Source organism: Myotis lucifugus, unplaced genomic scaffold (genome assembly GCF_000147115.1).
Source record: "Myotis lucifugus unplaced genomic scaffold, Myoluc2.0 scaffold_92, whole genome shotgun sequence".
Taxonomy (NCBI): Eukaryota; Metazoa; Chordata; class Mammalia; order Chiroptera; family Vespertilionidae; genus Myotis; species Myotis lucifugus.
Window position 1 is genome coordinate 3085688 of NW_005871140.1, and position 21650 is coordinate 3107337.

Below are 21650 nucleotides of genomic sequence, written 5' to 3' on the forward strand. Positions count from 1 at the left end.
GAGTTTTGCTCATCTCAGCCCCAGCAGCTCTTTAAGCAGCTCATGGCAGTTTCCGAGTAGGTGGAGGGGGCGAGGAGCAGTGACTCGTGTTTGGAAATCTCCTAAATTGGCTGACTCCCATTTACATGCTGTTTCTGGCAACAGAGATCAGTCTGGGTCACCTCCATGTCACTGAGTAAATATGCTGAAAATTATTACTATTTCAGACAAATGTTTAACTGTTCTCAGATTATCTATGACACCCCAGGCCAGAGTCACAGCAATCTAACCTGGGAGTGAGTTTATTTTACTTGGTGATTTATGGAATGAGAATTCTGGGCGCTCTGTGGGACTAATTTAATATGAAACATTCAGATGTCTGTCTTATAATGCCATTCATCTTTCCTTAGCCTGCCGGCACCAGGGGGCATGTGGTTCAGAGAGCAGGCTCTCCCGTCTCAGCCACAAATCATCACACTTGTGAAAGGGGGTGACATGTCTTCCCTTGCAAGCCCGGCTGCCTGCAGCAGAGAGGCAGCCAGCAGTGAAGGGTCCATCTGGGCACTGATGAGAGAAGAATGCTTTCTACTCTATCAGGCCTTAGGAGTGTTTTGAAAGTTACTACTAGCAAAGAAGGGATCATAGTCAACATTGCTTTAGATTGCCATGTGATAAAGGAAGTTCAGTCAGTCTCTACTGCCTTGTCAACAAGTGCAAGACTTGTTTTATAACAAACTTGTGTAATAGTCTGTGGATTGATGTGGTAATGCATGCCTTAGTTCGGGCTGCTGTAACCAAGTACCATAGGCTTACAAGCAACAGAAACTTATTTCTCACAGGTCTGGAGCCCAGAAGTCTGTGATCAGGGTGCCAGCCTGGTTAGGTTGTGGTGAGAGTCCTCTTCTGGGTTGCAGACTGCTGACTTCTCCCTGTGTCCTCACATGGCAGAGAGCAGAGCAGAGGAAGGAAGCTCTCTTATGAGGGCACTAGTTCTATTCATGAGGGCTCCATCCTCATGACTTCATCTAATCCTAATTACTTCCCAAAGACCCCACCTCCTAATGCCATCACATCAGGGCTTAGAATTTTAATACATGAGTTTTGGAGGGACAAAATATTCAGTCCGTCATAATACATGTGATGAAGTAAATGGAGTGAATGTGTCTCCATAACTTGCCAACCTGAGAGTGCTTAATTGAATATGAAAGGTCTAGTCCGGCTTTTATATTAGTTCCCTTTGATGGCTCCCCACTGCACTTAAAAAAAGAAAAATTTCAGCCCAGCCAGCATGGCTCAATGGTTGAGCATCGACCTATGAATCAGGGGTCACAGCTCGATTCCTGGTCAGGGCACATGCTGGGGTTGCAGGCTCGATCCCAGTGTGGGGTGCGAAGGAGGCAACCGATTAGATTCTCTCTAATCATTGATTTTCTATCTCCCCCCCTCCTTTCCTCTCTGAAATCAATAAAAATATTTTTTAAAAGAAAAAAGAAAAATTCAAACTCCTTAGAATGACTGACGAAGCCCTCCAGAACCGGCGTGTGCCCACCCATCCCTTGCTTCATGCCCGTTACACCAACGTTCAAGACCTCTGCACTGTCCACATAGCCACACTGCTATCGCATACACCTTTGCATGCCCAGCACTCAGAACAGTGAGTACATGGCTATATTTATATAAGAATTAGTTCCTTGAAAACTCATTTTCTGTTTTCTAAGGAAAGTATCTATCTCCCAACCTATATGGATTCCATTTATGGGGCAAGAGAACTATTTTGAAAATTAATTTTTCTAAGAGCACTTATTATGAAATGAAATAATATCCTGTGGAACTTCATAGTTTTCGATGAGCCTGCCAGGACTTAGAGCAAGCACAGGACAGAGAGGTGTAGTCTCCCCCCAGCAAGAAGCTCCTACAGTGGAGAAAGGGTCACTTTGGAAAATAGGACCCCTTCCTGCCCCTGTTCCAAAGCTTTTCCTCTTTGTGCAATAAGAATGCCTAAGAAAACTCCAGGAAGCTGGCTATTGCTCCCACCCTCAAAATGACTCTGCTCCTTTATAAATGTATCCTAACCCTGACATTATTCTTGTGACCTTTAAGATTTCATCGGCACCGAAGGCAGCTTAATTAACATGGGAAGCTTAGCACCTCAACTCATTTGATTTGCCTCCAATGTCTGGGCCTGGTTATAATCTCTGGGTGGGTGGTCTGGACACAAGGACATTTCCATTACTTCTCAAGGAAATGGTGATGAGTAAACGTGAGGACATTTAGACTCAGACTCTTACACAAAGAAGCAAGTGCTTGCCTTCATAACCTCTGAACATGAGAATAACAGTGTCCATAGGGCTCTTGAAACCATACTTAGCGCTTGGGCCACGCCCAGCTGGGGGGCACAGAACTCCTGGGTGGGCTTCTCAAGTGTGGTCAGCTACCGCTCTCTGTTCCAGAGGCTCGTTGAATGCAAACTACCTGTCCCACCTCCAAATAAAAATCTCTGCTTTCGAGTCTGGGACTCTGTGTTTTATCACACCTGTGCACACATTAAACTTTGAGAAGCATATGAAGGAAGCATTCTTGCTGACCCACGAATGGCTCAGGAACGATTGTTTTTAAGATAAAAGATGGGATTTAAAAGTCCTTAGAAGAGAAAAGCAAGGAAGACTGAAGAGAGAAGTCAAAAGGTGAGGAGGAAGAGGACAGGAAGGAAGAGTGTGGTAGAAATCTAAAAAGCAATATAATAAAATCTTATGCTTTGCGGGGTGCTAACCCTGGCATTTCTTGGGGTCCCTCCTCTCCTCCATTCCTTTCCAACTCAGTCCGCAGGCTTATTTAAGGAGAGTGTGCCTTTAGGCACTTTCCTTTATAACAGTTGCTGGTGGTGGCACCTAGAGATGACTGGCAGCTGCCTCAGTTGGTCTGACAGAGCTGACATTATTGACCATCCTTGTTGGGGGCCGGATGTAAGCTGGCAAGGTCCTTGCACCTGAAGGGGCTAGCAAGGCTGGGACCCTTACCCACAGTTTTCCCAGACTTGTTTGGATGGCGATTATCAGTAGAATGAGAGCAACATTTGTAGAATGAGAACAGCCTTTCATAGCTTACCAAGAAGTCTGTAACTATTTACTGAGATATGCTGTACTGAGAACTTGTCCTTCTGCTGTGTCTCTCCCTTAGAGATTAAGAGGAACAAAGAATACATTCCTCTTGACAGACCTCCTATTCAGTGTGTTATGTATAAATAGGATTGTGTGGCTAATAAAGTTGCTTCAGTTCATCGAGAGAACTGGAGTCCTCCCGATCCCGCTTTCCTGTCTTTCTTTCTTTTCTCAATTCCCACCTCCCTGCCTCAGCCCGGCTCAACCTTGTCAGGCTGGCCCTGACACATCCTCACCCAGGCCAACACACCAATAGTAATTCCTAAGTTGGACACACTAGGACTGATAAGCCAGGACCTAATGGAGCCAGCAGCTGACTGCACCTTGTATCTATCCATAAACCAGCACAGGATACCGCAGATAATGAGTGATAGCACGTCCGATTCAGAATCACCATTTTCCTTGCCGTATAAATATAATTTCCTGTCTCCTTTCTTCCTCCCTCCCCCGACCCAGTTGCACCATGGATGTAAGCACTTCCTCACTCCTCATATATTTCCATTTGCACATATGGTGCAGGGTGACAGCCTATGGATAGTAGTGTCACATCACAGACGGGAAGAATTAGAAAATATGAGAGCGGGCAGCAGGCACCCACTGAGCACCCACGGTCCACGGCCGGTCCACTTCTTTCATCAGCCCTCTCCTGAGTGGTTTTTGTTGATCTTGCTCTGCAGTTGCTTCTGGCCAAGCAGCCCCAACCATGTCATTTACGCCGAATTCTAGTTTATTGTGCTGAGAACAAAACTGCTGCTCGTTCTTTCTGCTCACCTATGAGGAGGGGTTGAGATGTGCTCAGAGGCAGGCGGGAACTGCAGACACTGATGTAATAAAAACAACCGAGGAGCGCCACTGGGTCCAAATTCCACTTAACCCAGGACATTTGCATCGGATTTTGTAATGTCCTTGAATAACGCAGACTTGTGGGTTTTGATCGCTCTCTTCCAAATGATGCCAGGAAAAATGTGCTGCCTTGGTCCATCGCAAATCTCAATGGCCCTCAGCACACCTGGGCTATTATTAAAGGTTAGCACACAAATGCTGCAACAGCTATTGGCCGAAATTTCTAAGTGGTTCTCTCTTAAAAGAGAACAGGTGTATCTTTACCTTTTGTTGTTTGTTTATTGCTTTGTTCTCTTGACCCGCAAACAAATATTTAGTTTTTATGAACAATCAAGAAAAAAAAAGGAAATTCAAGGTTACTGCTTTAAGAAACTACCTCTGCATTTTGATTCATTACTGATGTGTCCTGTTTTATAAAGCTGATATAAGCACCCAGATAAAATGATCCTTACTTATAAATGCTGTTGGTTAATCTCAGAATGGCTGTCAAAAGCCATATTGGTTTTAGTTCACTTGCATAGAAACATACAACTTCACTCCAACACTTCACCAGGCAACCAAAGCTAGAGTAGGGCAGAAACATCTAGAAAAGTTCTTCCCCCCAGGACAATCACCAATGCTGATCTGCCTTTTCATCACATCTGGATCACCTTAAGGGTGTTTGAGAACCAGCAGGAAATACATTTCTGGAGAAAGCCATGGACTTGAGGATGGTTGCTATAGTCTTTAATAATAAATGGTTTCCAGTTGATAGAAAAATATTGAAATGTGACTTATACATATGAGGCTGATTCAAATTTGATAAACATGGCCCCAAAGGAAATTACTGGGTTTATTAAAAGCCTAGGAGGGCTGAACAGAATTGCAGTCATCTTATCCCAGAGTCTTTGCTGAAGGTGGGGTAACTGCTCCCCAGTCCACCTTCCAGCCAACCAAAGAGGAAGGTCAGTAATAAAGAAAGAACAGGGCTGGCCTTAGTCTAAGCTAGACAAGCCGTCGTCAACGAAGCCAGTGTTGCTGCCTTGCTGGTGGAGTGTGATGTGTTGATGACTGTTATATTACATCTAAAATCCCATTTACTAGTAATAGGAAAGTTCAGTGCAGAGTCTTGCCTTATGTCTCCTGGTACTTGATACGCATTGTGTGATATTACCAATTTTCGCTTCAGGCGTATTCACGTGCCACAGTGAAGACTTCACAGGAATTTGCACATTTGATCTAGGCTGAAATTATGCCATTTTCATTGCAAATCAACTTATGTGTGGCAGCAAAATGATAGGTACTTTTGCTCCTAGAGAAATGCCTTTGTTTTCAAGATATTTTGAAAAAACATAAAATGCTCTGTGACTATGAGGATTGTGATCCTGTCATTCTAAGGAGGGGCTCAGCAGGTTAAGAATCCTGTTGGTTTTATGCTATACGCCTAAAGTTAATATAAAATAATATGGACTATAAGCTGTAATTGAAAAAAATTTAAATTAGTAAACATAAAAGAATCTTGTTAGCCTACTTCATAACTGGGAGTGCATTTCTTAACCCTTCTTGTTTGAACTTTCTTTAAAAAAAAGAAGAACAACAACAAAACAAAATGCAATATTCTCTTTCTATGCTCCACAAAGCTGTTCTGGAATGCCTTCACATCTCTAACATCCACTGTATGTAGAGAAAATGTCTGCAAAAGGGCAAATTGCTGTGGAGGTAACACGGGAAATTTCACCTCACTGTGCTCTGCTTTTAGCGGGGTTGGAGGCGGCAGCAATTTATTCCTGCAGCCCCACTGACTTGAAGACAGGGAGTAAATACTGGGCCTTCTGCAGCGGTTACCCAGAGCCCCCTTCAGCAGAGATGATCTACTGCCTCCCTGCATCACATTAAAGTGGTGGATGGAGGAGTGAGCCCAGCTGAGCCATTCTGTACACACCTAGCCAGGCTGCAATTTATATTCAGACAGAGCTGTGAGTGGCTTTCAGAGGAAGAGAGCGAAAAAGAGCATTTCTCTGGAAATGTTCTACCCAGACCGGAAACCGAACTCTGATTTGTCACTGCTATTTTTAAAAAATGATTCTTTCATCAACGCAGGAAGAAACTGACACCTAAGATTGCTAAGAATTTTCCTTGACCCTGCTATTAAAAAAAAATCATTCCATGACTTTTTCTTCAAATAGTGCATGTAGCCTCTCCCAGAGTTTCTGTATCAAGGACACAGTCCATGACTTTTGGTTACTGAGCTTATGTCCGCAATTATGCAGCTTCACTCTTGTGCACAACATAGAGCCGTGCCCTATATAGTCCTACACTGTTCCTACAGGCCAAACCCAGGGGAAATTGGAGGAGGAAAGATTGACTCACGACGTGGCATTCAGTGGCTACCAGCCATTTCCTTTTCATTCAGTAAATACAGGATTTTAACATGGAGATTTGGAAAATATGGTGGCTGAGCCAGAAAAAACGTCAGTCTGGGTCAAATTTAATGGTAGGTGGTCAAAGAGTCTATTTTATTATTTAAATATAAATAAAACTTGACACCACTAAGTTATTTTTCAATAGTAACTAGTAGTCTTCTTTCTTTTTTCCTGGAAGAAAATATACTTAGAATAGTTATTTTACTGGCATTACTTTGTCTAGTTCTGTTCCCTTTCCAGGAATAGGGTTGAGGAGTCAAATGCTGCCCTACGTAAAATGTAAAGGTAATAGCTTTTTAAAGAGAGAGACAGCATAAAATTAAAAAGGATGGATGGGGAGGGGTGGGAAGAGATTAGCCAGAGAACTTCTATGCATACATGCATAACCCATGGACACAGACAATAATGCAGGAGGGGGTACGGGAGTAGAGGGTGTCAATGGGGAAAAAAGGGAATATCTGTAATACTTTCAACAATAAAGATTAAAAAGGGGGCGGGGGATGGCCCTGACTGGGTGTTTCAGTTGATTGTAGTGTCATCCCTACACCAAAAGGTTATGCATTCGATTCCTGGTCAGGGCACACACCTAGGTTGTGGGTTCCATCCCTGGTCCAGGCACCTACAGGAGGCAACCAATTGATGTTTCTCTCTCATATCAATGCCTCTCTCTCTCTCAATAAAAACATATTATTGGGTAAGGATTAAAAAATTAAAAAGGATGAATAATAATCACATCAAAGCAAGTATACTAGTACACATATATAGGCTACACAGGCAAAATACAGCACAAAATATGATGGCTCTGCTAGAAATTGAGTCGATGTACCAGAGACTGCAGCTTCTCGGGTGGAGACACCACGATGTCTGTGGCTTCAGGGCCCTGCTGCCTTAGGATTCTGGCATAATTGGCTCTGACCTCCATCAGTTGTTTTAACTCTGTTAAAAAAATATTTTGAGAGGCAAGTCAAGGCATTTATGGAAAATAATTAAAAGTCCAGGGTAATGAAACACTGAAGTTTCTTCAGAAATCCTTGACTCCATGCTGGACTCTCACTACACACTTGACTTCTTATCACATCACATATGTGTTAACATTCTTGGGATTTCTACCCAATGGCAGTTGCTGGAGAGGGCTTCCTTCCAGGCATGTTATAAAGCCTGAACTGAAAGCTAACCTAGGAGTGGTCTAAAAATTGAACCCACTGAGAAGATGGTAAACACAGCAGTGAGAACAGTTCAGATCTCATGACAAATGGCATAAAGCACTCTTTTAATTTTGTCAGGGGTATGTATGAAAGAAACCATTCAAATGGCATTGGATTTGTTTTGCCAAAAACCCAATGTGATTTTTTGATGACTAACTTCCACGTGCTAAATGTTTTTACATTATAGTACACAAAATGAGTTATTATAAAGTATTAGTTTTGAAACTCCTAGGCTGTCTTATTTTCTACTACACATAAGCCAAGAAGCCACAGAAAAATTATGAATGAAGTTTTTAATTAATTAAATGTCCCTTTATAAGTATATACATGCTGGTAGCCTTTCTCTCTCTTTTAAAACATTCTGAATATTTAGATTTCTATAAATAATTATTTCTAACTTAATTCTTTCAGAAAAAAAACAATGAGATAGCACTCATATAGTAAACTAAGTTTCTAAAGTACAATTAAATTAAAAGTCTGTTATCAATCAGATTTTTTAGAACACGTATCACTTACTGGAAAGAATTCAGACAATTGCAGAAAACCACTAACCATACGCAGGTACTATGGGGACCCACTTTCATAAAAAAGAATCAACTTTCACATCATAGTAATCCACGTGCTTACAAAACTGAAGATGCAAAAACAAACGTTTGTCCACACAACCTAGTCACAGGTTCACAGAGCCAACAGAGAGGGAAATTGTAGGGAGAGTGATATTTGCATTTCCAATTTTCTCTCTTCCCTTCACAGTTTTTATTGGTAACGAGCCTGCCTCCGGGAAGGCAGCCTACATTTCTCACTGTATTTTGGATACCCTTTGGCTAGGTTGACTGCAGCATTCTTAGGTTTATTTATCAGAGAGGTCCAATGAACACAGTGAGGCCAGGAGGCTGAGGTCCAGACGACAGAAGGCCAACTCAAGAGTATGAAAGATTAAGCATACCAGTAAATAATGAAGGGACTTGGTAAGTACCTCCTACTATTCAATTGTGTTGTAATATTTCAAGTGTGTTTATATACTTAGATTGAAAACTCTTTCAGGAAAGGAACCCGGAAGGGTTTCTTTTATAGGCTATGCACTTTGGGAACACACAAAGCTGTCAACTAATACCAATGATAAGAACCCCAATGATTGGCATATTCTTTCAAGGAACCACATCATAAGGGTCTGCAGGAGCTGAGCTGTTGGGTAATGGTGAGTGACAGGGACAATAGAATTCAAAGAATACAAGATTGGAGCCTCTTCCTTTATACAGGAAGGTGCTAGAGGAATAGTTGTAGCACGCCCAAAACAGTTCTGGTCATCCCAATAAATTCCTGTTTCCCTACTTTTTAGTCTTCATTCCTATGCTTTTGTTCCTTCATGACTAAATGTAAAGAACTAATTATGACAGTTTGAAAAGTTTTTGGTTTACGTACCTTATATATAACATAGTAATAATCATTTTATGGTGACCTTTTAAAAGAAACAATCTAGCTTTACTACTTTAGAAAACCAGATAATTCACTTCCTATTCTTTTAATGTCTTTAGAGTGATAGCAATGCTCTTCAGAATTTCCTAAAAATGATGTTTTTGCTGATCTATGCTTACCTATCAAAAAGGGCTTTAAATTCCTCAGGATAAATATGATAAAGGACAACAGTTGGTTTAAAAACAAATACATGTTCTTTTCCACTATTATTTATGAAAGAAATTTATCAGAAAACAGACAAAATGATTAAACGAGCATATATTTACTTTTTACTAAAGAAAGGAAATCTACCCAGCTGGCGTGGCTCAGTGGTTGAGCATTGACCTATGAACCAGGAGGTCATGATTCGATTCCAGTTGGGACACACGCCCAGGTTGCGGACTCGATCCCCATTGTGGGGTGTGCAGGAGGCAGCTGATCGATGATTCTCTCTCATCATTGATGCTTGTTTCTATCTCTCTCTTCCTCTCTCTTCCTCTCTGAAATCAATACAAAAAATTTTTTAAAAAGAAAGGAAATCTGCAAACCAAATAGTTGTTATTAAGCAAACACTAAGTTTTAAATAATTTGAAAAGTAGGAAGACAATGGAGCCTCACTTTCCTGAGGGTTCATACTAGCACTAAGGAAATACCTTCAAATTAGGCCCTTGAGAATCCCTGCAAATGAACCCCTTGGAAAAGGCACAAGACTAACAGAATTTTTATTTTTTTTTAAACTCTGAATTCTTTAGAGCAAACAGTGTCATAAGTTTATACATTTAACTTTAGTAACATGGAATAGAACAGTGTAGAGGAGGAATTCTTGGAAGAAAATACTGAATGATTTAATTCTTTGGAAACGATGGAAAGAAACTGTCACCACACCTTTTTGGGTTACGAAGCCATGTCCTGTGGACACACAGATGACCATGTCTCGCTCTATTTGGTCCCAGGACAGAATCAGCTCTCCCCCGGGGGTGTACAGGGTGCTGGCTGGGCGGGCCATCTTCAGACGAGCCGAGCAGTCATCTAGCAGCTGAGACACCAAGGTACACACTTAGCATTGGAAGGTGGATTGTCACAACATAGTTAAGTATTAAAGATTCAACTCTTTTAAGGGAACTAGTGTCCTGATTTGAACACTCGTTTTACTTATAATTGTTAGAAAGAGATATAAAAGGAGATGGGGAGAAAAACATACAAAGTTCACTCAAGTGCTTGAACAATGAGGAACGTCAGGGCTACTGGAGAAGAATCCAGAATAAATTACACTTAAACAATCATCAAAAAAATAGAAGAAAAATTTCCTGTCCCAAACAGGCCATGTCTTCAGATCAAATAGGTTAATGCAGGATAAGTCAAAGTTAATAAGTCAAAGTTAATTTAAGTATAACTGGGTGAAAAGTATGAATTTCAGACATGGGGGAAAATTCAATTATGTTTAGACCTGTTTTCTGCAACAATGAGTTTCTAAGAAAATAAAGCAGTCTATGAAGTTTTTAGAGGGAAAGATTTTTAACATAAAATTTCAATATCCAGCTAAATTATTACTTTTGGCTATAGAAAACAAAAGATATTCTCATGTACACAAAAAGTCAAAACCATATTACATACATTTCAGATTAAGAACTGAATGAAGTAAATTCCTTCACTATGGGAAAGCCATAACATGACTAATATTAGGCAGTAAGACAACTAGAACACAATTCAACTTCTACAAAAATGGTCAGAAAAATAAACAAATTAAACATTTTAAAGTAAGTTTTCATAGAAAAAAATAATAAGTAAATATAAAACATCACCAAAAAGGGACATGGGCAAGGAAAAGAAAAGCAAACAATTCTAATTAACTAACGATTTACATATAAATGTGTTCATTGGAGTATGTTTTGTAATAGCAAAAATTTAAAAACAACTTAAATGGCAAACAACAGAAAATAGGATGAATAAATAACAATCCATCTATTTGACAGAACATAATGATACCATTGAAAATAATTAAATTGTATGGATAAAAAGTCACAATAATGTTTTAGGTGAATAATACAGATTGCAAAATTGTGTATGCCCTGTGATCTACTATGATCACAATGACAAAAAAATTATGACTCTATAGTAACCACATAAATATATCTACTAAAATTATAATAACTTTGGTGATTTTTGTTTTTTGACAGAATTTTCATTTCCTTCTTGGTGCCTTTTCTTTTTCTAATTTTAATACAATGTCTATATACTGTTTTATAATTAGAAAACAGAATGTTATTCAGAGAAAGAAAAACTTCACTTGTAATAGATTCATATGGCTTCCCTTCGCAATTTTTCTAAAATTTCCACAATAGTCACTGTCTTAGACTGCTTGGGGTCCCAAAACAAATACCATATACTGAGTGGCTTACATGGTCCAAATTTAATTCTCACAGTTCTGGAGGCAGGGAAGTCCAAGATCCAGGTGCTGGCTGGCTGATTCACTTTCTGGTGAGAGCTCTCTCCCTGGCTTTGCAGACAGCTGCTCTCTTGTGTCCTCACACAGTAGGAGAAGAGAGAAATCTCTCTTTTCCTCTTCTGATAAGGCCACAAATCCTATCAGATTAGGGCTCCACCCTTAAAACATTATTTAACCTCCATTGCCTCTTAAAATTCTCCCTTCAGATATAGTCACATTGTCTACGGCCATACCACCCTGAACGCGCCCGATCTCGTCTGATCTCAGATATAGTCACATTGTAAGGCCTCAAGATAAAAATGTTAAGGGTACATACTTCAATTCATAGAAGTTACTCATTTTTTTTTTCTGCTCTAGTGGTGTCCTAGAAATATGTATTGGTAGATCTCGGGAAGAAACTTGTGATGCTTGAAAAGATCCCACATAAAGGTACTGCTTATATATTTTACTACTTTAGCACTAAAATGTCACAAGTCTATAGAGGTTATGTTTCCCTCTAATCAGAGAAATGAACATTATTTAAGAAAAACATATACCAAGTGCAAAATATGAATTAAATATATCACGATTTCATTTGGTTTTCACAAAGATCTGTTTACATGAGACAAATTCATTGAGTTCACAAAACTCTTTTAAAAAATAAATTTGAAAATAAAGTATTTTCAACAAAATTAAATTCTAAAATATCTAGTCAGCATATGACCTTTAATGTTTGTAATTTCTGCCATAACCAAAGCTCAGAACAAAGGAACAATGTTCTATGCATCATTTCTCTCCCACAATCTATTTTGTGAGTTTAATTTTCCTAGACCCGATCTTCTCAGGGTGGGGCCCATGGGCATCATTGAACTATTGCATTTTCCCTGTGGGCAAGAGGTACTTGCCCCTACAAATCAAAGGGAGCTGTTTCTCATTCTTTCAGCTTCCACTCATACATTCAGCACTGTCCCTGGCCAAGAGAGAACACACTGACTTTGAGATTCTGTAGAATAGGAGAGATGTTGCAGGAATGGGAGAAGATGAATGCTTCCGGTCGATAGAAGGAGGGGCCCGAGCAATCATAAATCAGAGAAAGATGTCGGCCCTGAAGAAAGAGCCAGTAATCCGGTGAGGAAGCCACCTTGGTGCATGGATGACAGATGAGCCTAAAGCAGTTGGAGATGAGAGCTGCTCTAGCAGTGTTCAAAGGGTGGGTAGGAAGGATGTGGTTAAATCATCCAGAATGGCCACAGCAGTGAAAGAAGTTGAGGAAAAGCCTGCATTAGATGGGATTCAAATACTGTCTAGGGGCTTCATTACAGAGTGTAGAGTGAAGCTCTTTGAAATGTGTCCTGTTCCTCATTCTTCTGGCAAAAGTGCCAACCACTGAAACTTTTAGCTTCTCTGGAATTGATGACATTAGCCAGATTCCCCCAGGGAAATCTGAGCCCAACTCTTCCCATTGTGTATTTGTTTCACACACAAGTCCACTCTGTAGAATTATTCTTGACAGCCTGATAGCCTGAGATGACACATTTCCAACTGATCACAGAGAACTTTAGGCAGGAGCCTAAAAACAAGAATAAAGGACATGGAAAAGGAAAGGAAAGCAGTAAGAAATAACTTAAAAATAAATAAATAAAGCAAAAGGCTGGGCCAGTGTGGCTCAGCAGTTGAGTGTTGACCCATGAACCAACACTCAACTGCTGATCCTACATGCCCCCTACTGGCTTGATCCCCAGTAGGGGGCATGTAGGAGGCAGCGGATCGATGATATTTCTCTCTCATTGATGTTTCCATCTATCTCACACCTTTGCCCTCTCTCTAAAAATCAATAAAAACATTATAAAAAAAATAAAGCAAAAGAAAAACAACATGCCAAAAACTTTCTAGGCATCTCCTAAGTATCTTTCTACTAAGCCACATTAATCTCCCCAAAATATTGCTTTCATGATACCATTTCCTTATTCAGAGACAACTAGTGGCTCAAGCACTTTAGTTGGGGGTAGTGTGATGGATTGAATTGTGTCATCCTCCAAACTCATAAGTTGAAGCCCTAACACACAATGTGACTATATTTGGAGAAAGGGCCTTTAAGCAGGTAATTATGGTTAACTGAGGTCATAAGGGTGGGACACTAATCCCACAGAACTGTGACCTTATGAGAGGAAGAAGAGATGCTAGAGCTTTTCTCTCTCCTCTCCATGCCTGAACAGAGGTAAGGCTCTGTGAGGACACACAGCAGGGAGAAGGTGGTTGTTTGCAAGCCAGAAAGAGAGGCCTTGTCATAATCCAACCCTGTTGCCAGCCTGATCTCAGACTTCTCAGCCTCCAGAGCCCTGAGAAATAAATTTCTGTTTAATTCCTCCCACTCCCATCTGTGGTAGTATTTTGTTATGGCAATCCAAGTAGACTAATACAGATAGTATGTGGGATCCACCATATGCTTTTAAACAATCTCTCCAGTTGTATGTATCTCTCCTTACATGTCAGTTTAAGGACCATCTATCTAATATGATTTATGCATTCTAACACCCATATCTTTGTGTGTGGTACCTCTCATCCTTGTTACTACTTTTTCTGCGTAAGATATTGAATCTTGCCCATTTCTCAAGTTCCATCAACAGTGTCGATAATTCCTCTCGGAGCCTCTCCTTCATCCCAGATGGGCAGTGTTCCTTTCTCTGAACTATTGAACCTCTACTGATTGACCATGTCACCTGCTGTTAGTACTTCTCCAAAAAGAATGCTAGCTCCCTTAGCAAACATATTTCTCTCACAAAGACAATCTATGTTCATCACAACAAAATATGGAACACATAGAAAAACACACAAGAAAGCAATACCAACTTTATTAGGTCACCAATAATAAGACCATCCAGGAAATACTCCTCAAAAAATCCTCCCAGTCTGTTTTTCTAGAGGTATTCATGTATGTATATAGAATTCAACTCCACATGCTGTAGATTTTGCTTCTTTCACTTAGCATATCTTAAATATGTTTATTGTCATTATTTTTTCTAAAGTTGATTTTTAGTTATAATATTCGATCCTATGTACTATAATTCATTTAACCAACTCTCTGTTTATGAGTGTTTAAATTATTTCGAATCCATCTGTATTATAAATAACTGTGATATATATTCTTACTAAACAACCCTTGCATAAATTTGTGAAAATATTCTTGGGATAAAGTTCAGAAGTACATCTATAATAATAAAAGGGTGATATGCTAATTAGACCAGATGTCTTCTGGACATCCTTCCTGATGAAGCTGGGGCCCGAGGGAAGCCAGCCAGGGTTCTTTTTTTTTTTTAATATATATTTTATTGATTTTTCACAGAAAGGAAGGGAGAGGGATAGAGAGTTAGAAACATCTATGAAAGAAACATTGATCAGCTGCCTCCTGCACACTCCCCACTGGATATGTGCCCGCAACCAAGGTACATGCCCTTGACTGGAATCGAACCTGGGACCCTTCAGTCCGCAGGCCGACTCTCTATCCACTGAGCCAAACCGATTAGGGCTAGGGTTCTGGGTGCCTGCTAGCAGCTGGAGGAGGGAAGCCTGGGTCCCGGGTGCCTGAGGGAAGCTGGTGCCAGCAGCTGGGGGAAGGAAGACCTACTCTTGTACGAATTTTCATGCATCAGGCCTCTAGTTTTCTTATGAGTGGCCATGTTAACTCCAAAAGTTGTACTTCTGTCAATAGGAGTGCCTGTTTCTCTACACACCCAAGTAAATCTTGATACATTTTCAATGCTTTGCCAACTCGAAATATTAATTTAATGTGAGCATAGACATGTGTTATTTTATTCTTCTTACTGCTGCCACCACTATTGAATTAACCTGTGAATTATACTGCATTATAAAGTTTTCAAAATCTTTTCACATTCATAAGTTAGAATAATACCTTTCAGCATCTAGCCCTTCATGTACAAAGTTCATAAAAAATTGCATGATCATGGAGTAATATTTATGAAGTGACTTTTATATGCTACATAGGAGTCACAAGCCAAAAAGTCATTCCTCCACCGTATATATGATATTTATGTAAAAGTTATTATAATTTTTTGCCTTCCTGAGTCTGATAGGCTATCTTTAATCCTATGGTCCCTTTTCTACCCTTGGTCTGTTTATCATTTCATTTTCCCTCACTAATGTATCAGTTCTAGTTGCAATGGATTGGTGCATTTTAAGACTTAGCAATTACAATACAAATTGAGATTTTTCATTGAAATCAAAACGGAAGAAACATTTCAGCTTTGTTATAGAGCCTATTCTAGAATGTTCTCTCCTGAAAAAGTTTTCATTCTCTTTTTAAAATCCATTTTCTTTTTTCCCCTACGTATATGAAGTGTCTTACTTGTTTTTTAAATCTCCTTTCTCAAGTACAGTAAATTGGTTGTCCCCTTCTGAGATGTGATTGCTTCCAAGATCTTATTCAAAGTCCCTGTCGAACCGGAATGGTCTCTGGGACACTCTGAGTCTAGACCACTTTCAGGGGCAGAACTCCTCAGAGATGCGATGCGGAGATGCGCCTACTACTCCAGATGCCCTTGGCAACCTACTTGAACTCCTCCAGGCCAGTCTATTGCACCATTGTGTTTTCCCTCCACCCCTAACAATATCTCACCTTTATGAGACTTTGTCTTGTCCCTCCACAATTTATAAAAACATTTCACAAAATTAAAAAACCAAACAACTTTTTGAGATATCACTGAAACAGTTAAGACTTTTAAAAAGTCTACCAAAATCCATTTATGTGCCTAAAGTTTTTAAAGACTAAGACAAAATGTCAAACTTAAGAATTATATCCTTGATATTACAAAAAATAAATAAACTGCTGTTCATCTTTTTCTTAGTCAATATTTTACCTTTGCTAAGTGAAAAGCTGGCTGCAGTTCCAGGACTCTGGGTAGGAAAACTATGATAATTTTTCTCTAGTGAATACTACTGTTTTCCCTACAGAATAATACCTGACAATCCTGTGGGGAAAAAAAATCATTCTTTTGAAAACTGGGTTTGAAACAGAACAGGAAAACTACTTTAAATTATTCCAAAGTTTAGATTTTACTCTTGAGCTGCAGTGTGTTTAATTGTCACTGTTCTTGTTGGCCAAGTGTCCTATTCTGTGTCACACATACACCAGACAGCACTGGATCCCATATTTTCACTAGTATAAGCCCATTAAATCATATCAGTCCGGTGAAGAACGTATTATTCCAATTTTACAGTTGAGAAAATTAGGTTTAGAGATGTAATTTGTCTGACCCCACAATCTAGAAATGTCAGAACTAGGATTCGAACCTTCTCTTTTCACACCAGGTTTACCTCTGAAATGCTTTTGCCCCAGGCATAAGTGCCATCCTCGGGTCTGCATCCATTTAGATAAACCCAGACCCGTTTTGCGTTGGGTTGCTTATACAGGCTGCTCTGCTTGAGTGCTGTATGTTTAGTTGCAGTTGGAGAATTTCTCTTGGATTGCCGTTCTTGGATTTCAGAAAGGTGTGCCTGTCAAGGAAAGCCCAGAGAATGTCATGTTTAGTGTGTGTGAAGAATGTGACGAAAGACAGGAATCTTATGATGGTTTACGTGCAGAATTTTAGGAAGTGCATTACTCTCTCCTGTCCCTGAGTCTTTCGTAAATTTCCCTTGCTTCAATGAATCACTGAAGACAATAATAATCATTGCAGTGATAATAACGAGGTACACATTTTGGCAAAGCACTTCATTTTCATTTATAATTTCAAGTAATGAATAGAGATGTGTTTTTGGACTTGCATGGCATTTCTCCTACTGAGAAATTTCTCTGCATCTAATAGATGAGTTTTTGATTAGAATTACAACATTGTTTCCTTTAACCAAGAAATGCTTAAGGGAGTGTGCGGGACTGTTGTTGAGTCCCTAATCTCTGTCTTTGCAAACACAGCAGCCACCCTTACACTTTGCCAGATCCCAGCCAGGCAGCTTTTCATCCCACTCCAAGCATGTCCTAGTTCAGTGCTTTGCATTCATTCCCTGGTCAGTGATTTATCCTTGTTCACTTGGCAACAAGTCCTATTTCTAGCAATGTCAATTTCTTTTTTCTAGTAACCTTGACTTGGGCACACACCCACAATGTAGATTGAACACACATCACGATTGGAGAAACTTATTAAATAAGAACATATCATTTTAATGAAAACATCACAAAGCAAAAAGTTTTCCCAGATCTCTATCCCCAATCCTCTCTCAATAGCTGACCTTTCTCTTCTCGCCTTTTTCATGTCTAGCAATCCTGACTAATTAAGCAATTGGGTTGAAACAGCTTTTTGAATTCCTCATTTCTGAATGTCTCCATAGCAATTAGTATTTTGCTCCTTGCTCTTTTTACACATTGAGACATACCCTTAGGAGTGATGAGCAATGAAGCCATAAGGTTCAACTTGAATACACTTATTATAATCACCTTTGTACATATCCACTGGGCCTTTTTTTCTTCTTGGCTAAGGTCATAATTTCTGGTCTCCATTCAAACAAAACAGACTTCCCTATGAGCTGGATGTCTTTTAGAGAGCTGCTCTCCAAATGCCAACTCAAGGCTTGGCATATGCCTACATGGTCATAACTGACCAGATGCTGAGAACACATTAATGGGCATAATTTTAAAATTCAATACTGTACTTTTGAAAGCGTATAATAGAGGCAGAGTCTTTAATGTCTTGAGTCCTAAAGAACATACCTCTGTATGTCTTATACATTCCATGAGTTTAATTTCCTCTTGTGTCTGCTCGGTCCAGCCTCCTTCCACCACCACCGGCTGCACAGGGCTTTGGTTGGGAACCATGGTGGCTGGCTGACATGCTGCTACTCGCCGCCCTGGGGAAAGAAGTCTCTGGAAATGTTGTTTCTGATGATGAGCTTTCAGATTTCAAATAAATTGGTTTGGCTTTCTATGCATAAATCATTCCACTTGGGAGCAGAGGCTAAAACACTAAATATATCAGAAAAGCAAAGATGCCTAAGGTAATAATATCTAACAATGCCTCTTCATATGGGAGCTTGAGGTTTCAAATAGCCAGGATACGCGTTCTCACTGCACAGATGGAAAGGAGAGGTAACATCCTGACTTCCACACTGGCCCCAGTCTCTCATCAACGCGATGGTTCAGCAGTAATTTAGTCAAATAGAATCCATGACCTATATAGCCCATCATCTCTTCCAGTCATGGAACATATGTTTTGTTCTCGTCACTAATAATAAGCCTTTCCCCCACAATTAGCTTAGCAGCCTGGGGATTAAGTATTTCTAAAATAATATTAACCCAAGAGACAGGAGGCCTTTTTTTCCTATCTAATAATACCTTGTGAGCACAATTAGTTTCTGACACCTCTGCTGTGCCCCTTAGGCTGTTAAGAAGCTGTGGTAAGAGAAAATATTTATTGGAATACTGCATTCCAAAGAATCACAGGCATGATTTAATAAGTGTGGTGAAGTGAATTTATGCATCCTTTCAACTAGACTACTTAAAATCGTTATTAAAGAAGCTTAAAAGTCATACTTATGAATTTTTGTGTGCTGAAGAGATACTCAGCACTGAGTATCATGCTGATCTCTAAACTTAAGTAAAAATAATGCTTTTCTTGTATGCTCCTTCCAGAAACCAAGTTGAACAGCAGCTATGGGTCAGACATTGTGCTGGATGATGTAAATAAAAATATGTTCAAGATCAGGTCATTGCCTCAAAGGCTTACACTTTGGTGGGAAAGGCAGATGTCAAGGAGATGATTAGAACAACAACTGATTGTGACTGTGCTGCACCAGGGAAGTACACGGCCTATAAAGCCATGTAGCAGGAGTCACTAACCTCGTCTGAGGTCTCAGGGAAGGCTTCTTTGAGATAGTAACACTTAGGTGGATATAATAATAAAAATTCTAAAATGAAGTTAAGTACTAATTATGTTGCCAAAAGACTCTTTAGCAACTCTTTTCAGAATATGACTATGAAGAAAACTCGTTGAAAATAATTCAGAACTTGCGGAGAATAAAGCATTTGTGTTCTTGTAGTTTAAGTTTGTAGAAATAGATCCAATAATAAAATAAGTGGCAGCAATGACTTTTCATAGAAACCAAAACCCTATGTACATAGCATTCTTATGCAATTTATAAATGTGGAGAAAACATAACTGAATCAGTCAGCCAATGAGTTACATTGGCAGTACCATTATACAACATGCTTTGGAGAAGACACAATGGTAGCAGAAATATACATAACAGAAATTAATGCACTAACCATAGTTTTAAGACAACTCTATTCATAATGTGCAGAAAACATTAATTTATGACATACATTTTTATAAATAATATTTCAATAAATATTTTATTTACTAGTATAATGCATTTTGAACACTAGAATTTTGCTCAGTTAATGAGAGTTCAGCAATAGTTTATCACTTGCACTGTTGAGAGCCAGGATTTGAACATAGGAAAGAACAAAAACCATTATGCATTATTTGCTTTTTGTCAATGTGCTTCTAATGCTCTTAAGAAAATTAAGCATGAATACACTTTCATTATCCTATCTAATAAAGAGGGAATATGCAAATTGGCCATCACACCGTCACAAAGATGGAGGTGCCCATAGCCACAAGATGGCGGCGCCCAGTCCCCTCAGCCCTGCCAGAGTCCCCCAGTCCTTTCAGCCCCGCCGAGGGGGTGGGGGGAAGGTGTGGCAGGCATGTGGTGCAGCGGGACCCGCTTTCAGCCCCTCAGCCGCCCAGGGCCGGCCCAAGGTGCAAGCAAGCCTTGGATGGTGGCTGCCCAGCCACCCAGGGTGGGCCCAAGGCACAGGCAAGCCTTGAATGGCGGCTGCCCAAGGCTCAGGTAACCAGGGCTGGCCAAGGCTTGCACTGTCAGCAGTGGCAGCAGCAGAGGTGTGATGGGGGTGTCACCTTCCCCTGATCATTGGGTCACCTCCTGCCCCTGAGGGCTCCCAGACTGTGAGAGGGAGCAGTACGGGCTGAGGGACTGCCCCCCCCCCCTCCAGTGCATGAATTTTTATGCACCGGGCCTCTAGTAATTATCATAAAGAGACATAATGTTATCACAAAAGGTTTTGGTTTGGGGAATGGTTTTTATAACGAACTATTATTTATGTAGGAAGAATATTGAAACCAAGCAAAAATGTATTGAATACATTATTTTTATTTTCTTATTACCATTTTCTATATATCCTATTTTATTTCACATGAGATCAAGGGAAAGTAATGATAATAGCCAACTATTAATGGGGTAAGCTAGAGAACATGAGTGCTTTGCTATTTTCAGACTATAAATCTCAAACCAAATTTCAGACTATAAAACCTAGACAGCTCTTCTCATACCCCTCCCTAATGGGGAGGCCATCCCTGTTTCAGCATCATCTGTGCCCTAGAGGATAAGTCCACCTTATTTGGGGTTTCATTTAGCAGCTCCATTTAGTTATCACACTAAATAAAAGGTTCTAGTGTTGCCTTTATACATAACAAAGATGATACTTTGCCATTCTTTGCTTTTACTTATCAGTGTTTAAGACCCCAGGTGGGAGCATGGGCTGCCTTCTTCAGGAACTCCTATTCTAATATTTACTGAGTATTTATTATGTGCTAAACATGGTGTAAATAGTTGACATTTGTTACTTAATCATAAAAGCTCTAATAAGTTATTATTAATATTATAATTAATATTAGCAACTGTAACTAATATTACAAATGAAATGTAAAATCAACTTAGCATAGTTCTTTGTTCATAGTATATGCTCAATAGACACTTGCTGCATTTACCAATGGCTACCATAATAGGAAAGAATTGATTCAGCCACTCTTCATACCTCCAATACCTCCTCTTTCATCCAATCCTCAAGAAGCTCACAATCCAACAGGGACTGCAGTGAACTGGACTTAGATCTATTCTTATTTATCCTCATCATCCCCAAACTAGAAAAGACCTTCCTCAGGGTAGGTATTTTATAAGTATGTATTGAATTTACATTTAATAGTAGAAACACAGTTTGTAAGAAGAGCCAAGATTTATCTTAGCACTAAATTCTAAGAGAAACCATATCATGTAGATTTTTCCACAATGGACATCATCTGACCAACTATATTCTTCAACAGTGATATTATAAATGATGGCATCTGAATTTTAAATGCCTTTTTAATACTTA

At 39.7% G+C, this 21650-nt stretch overlaps 1 protein-coding gene across 1 annotated transcript in view; it reads right to left on the reverse strand.

Moving 5' to 3' along the window:
- Positions 1 to 7187: 7187 nt before the first annotated feature.
- Positions 7188 to 21650, reverse strand: part of LOC102426399 — a 183442-nt gene continuing 168979 nt past the window's right edge. The window contains exons 27-30 of the mRNA XM_023756395.1: positions 18189 to 18325; positions 16799 to 16978; positions 9928 to 10078; positions 7188 to 7318 (exon numbers count right to left, since the gene is read on the reverse strand). Of these exons, the coding sequence (XP_023612163.1) occupies positions 7188 to 7318; positions 9928 to 10078; positions 16799 to 16978; positions 18189 to 18325 (599 nt within the window). The remainder of the gene's footprint in view (positions 7319 to 9927; positions 10079 to 16798; positions 16979 to 18188; positions 18326 to 21650) is intronic.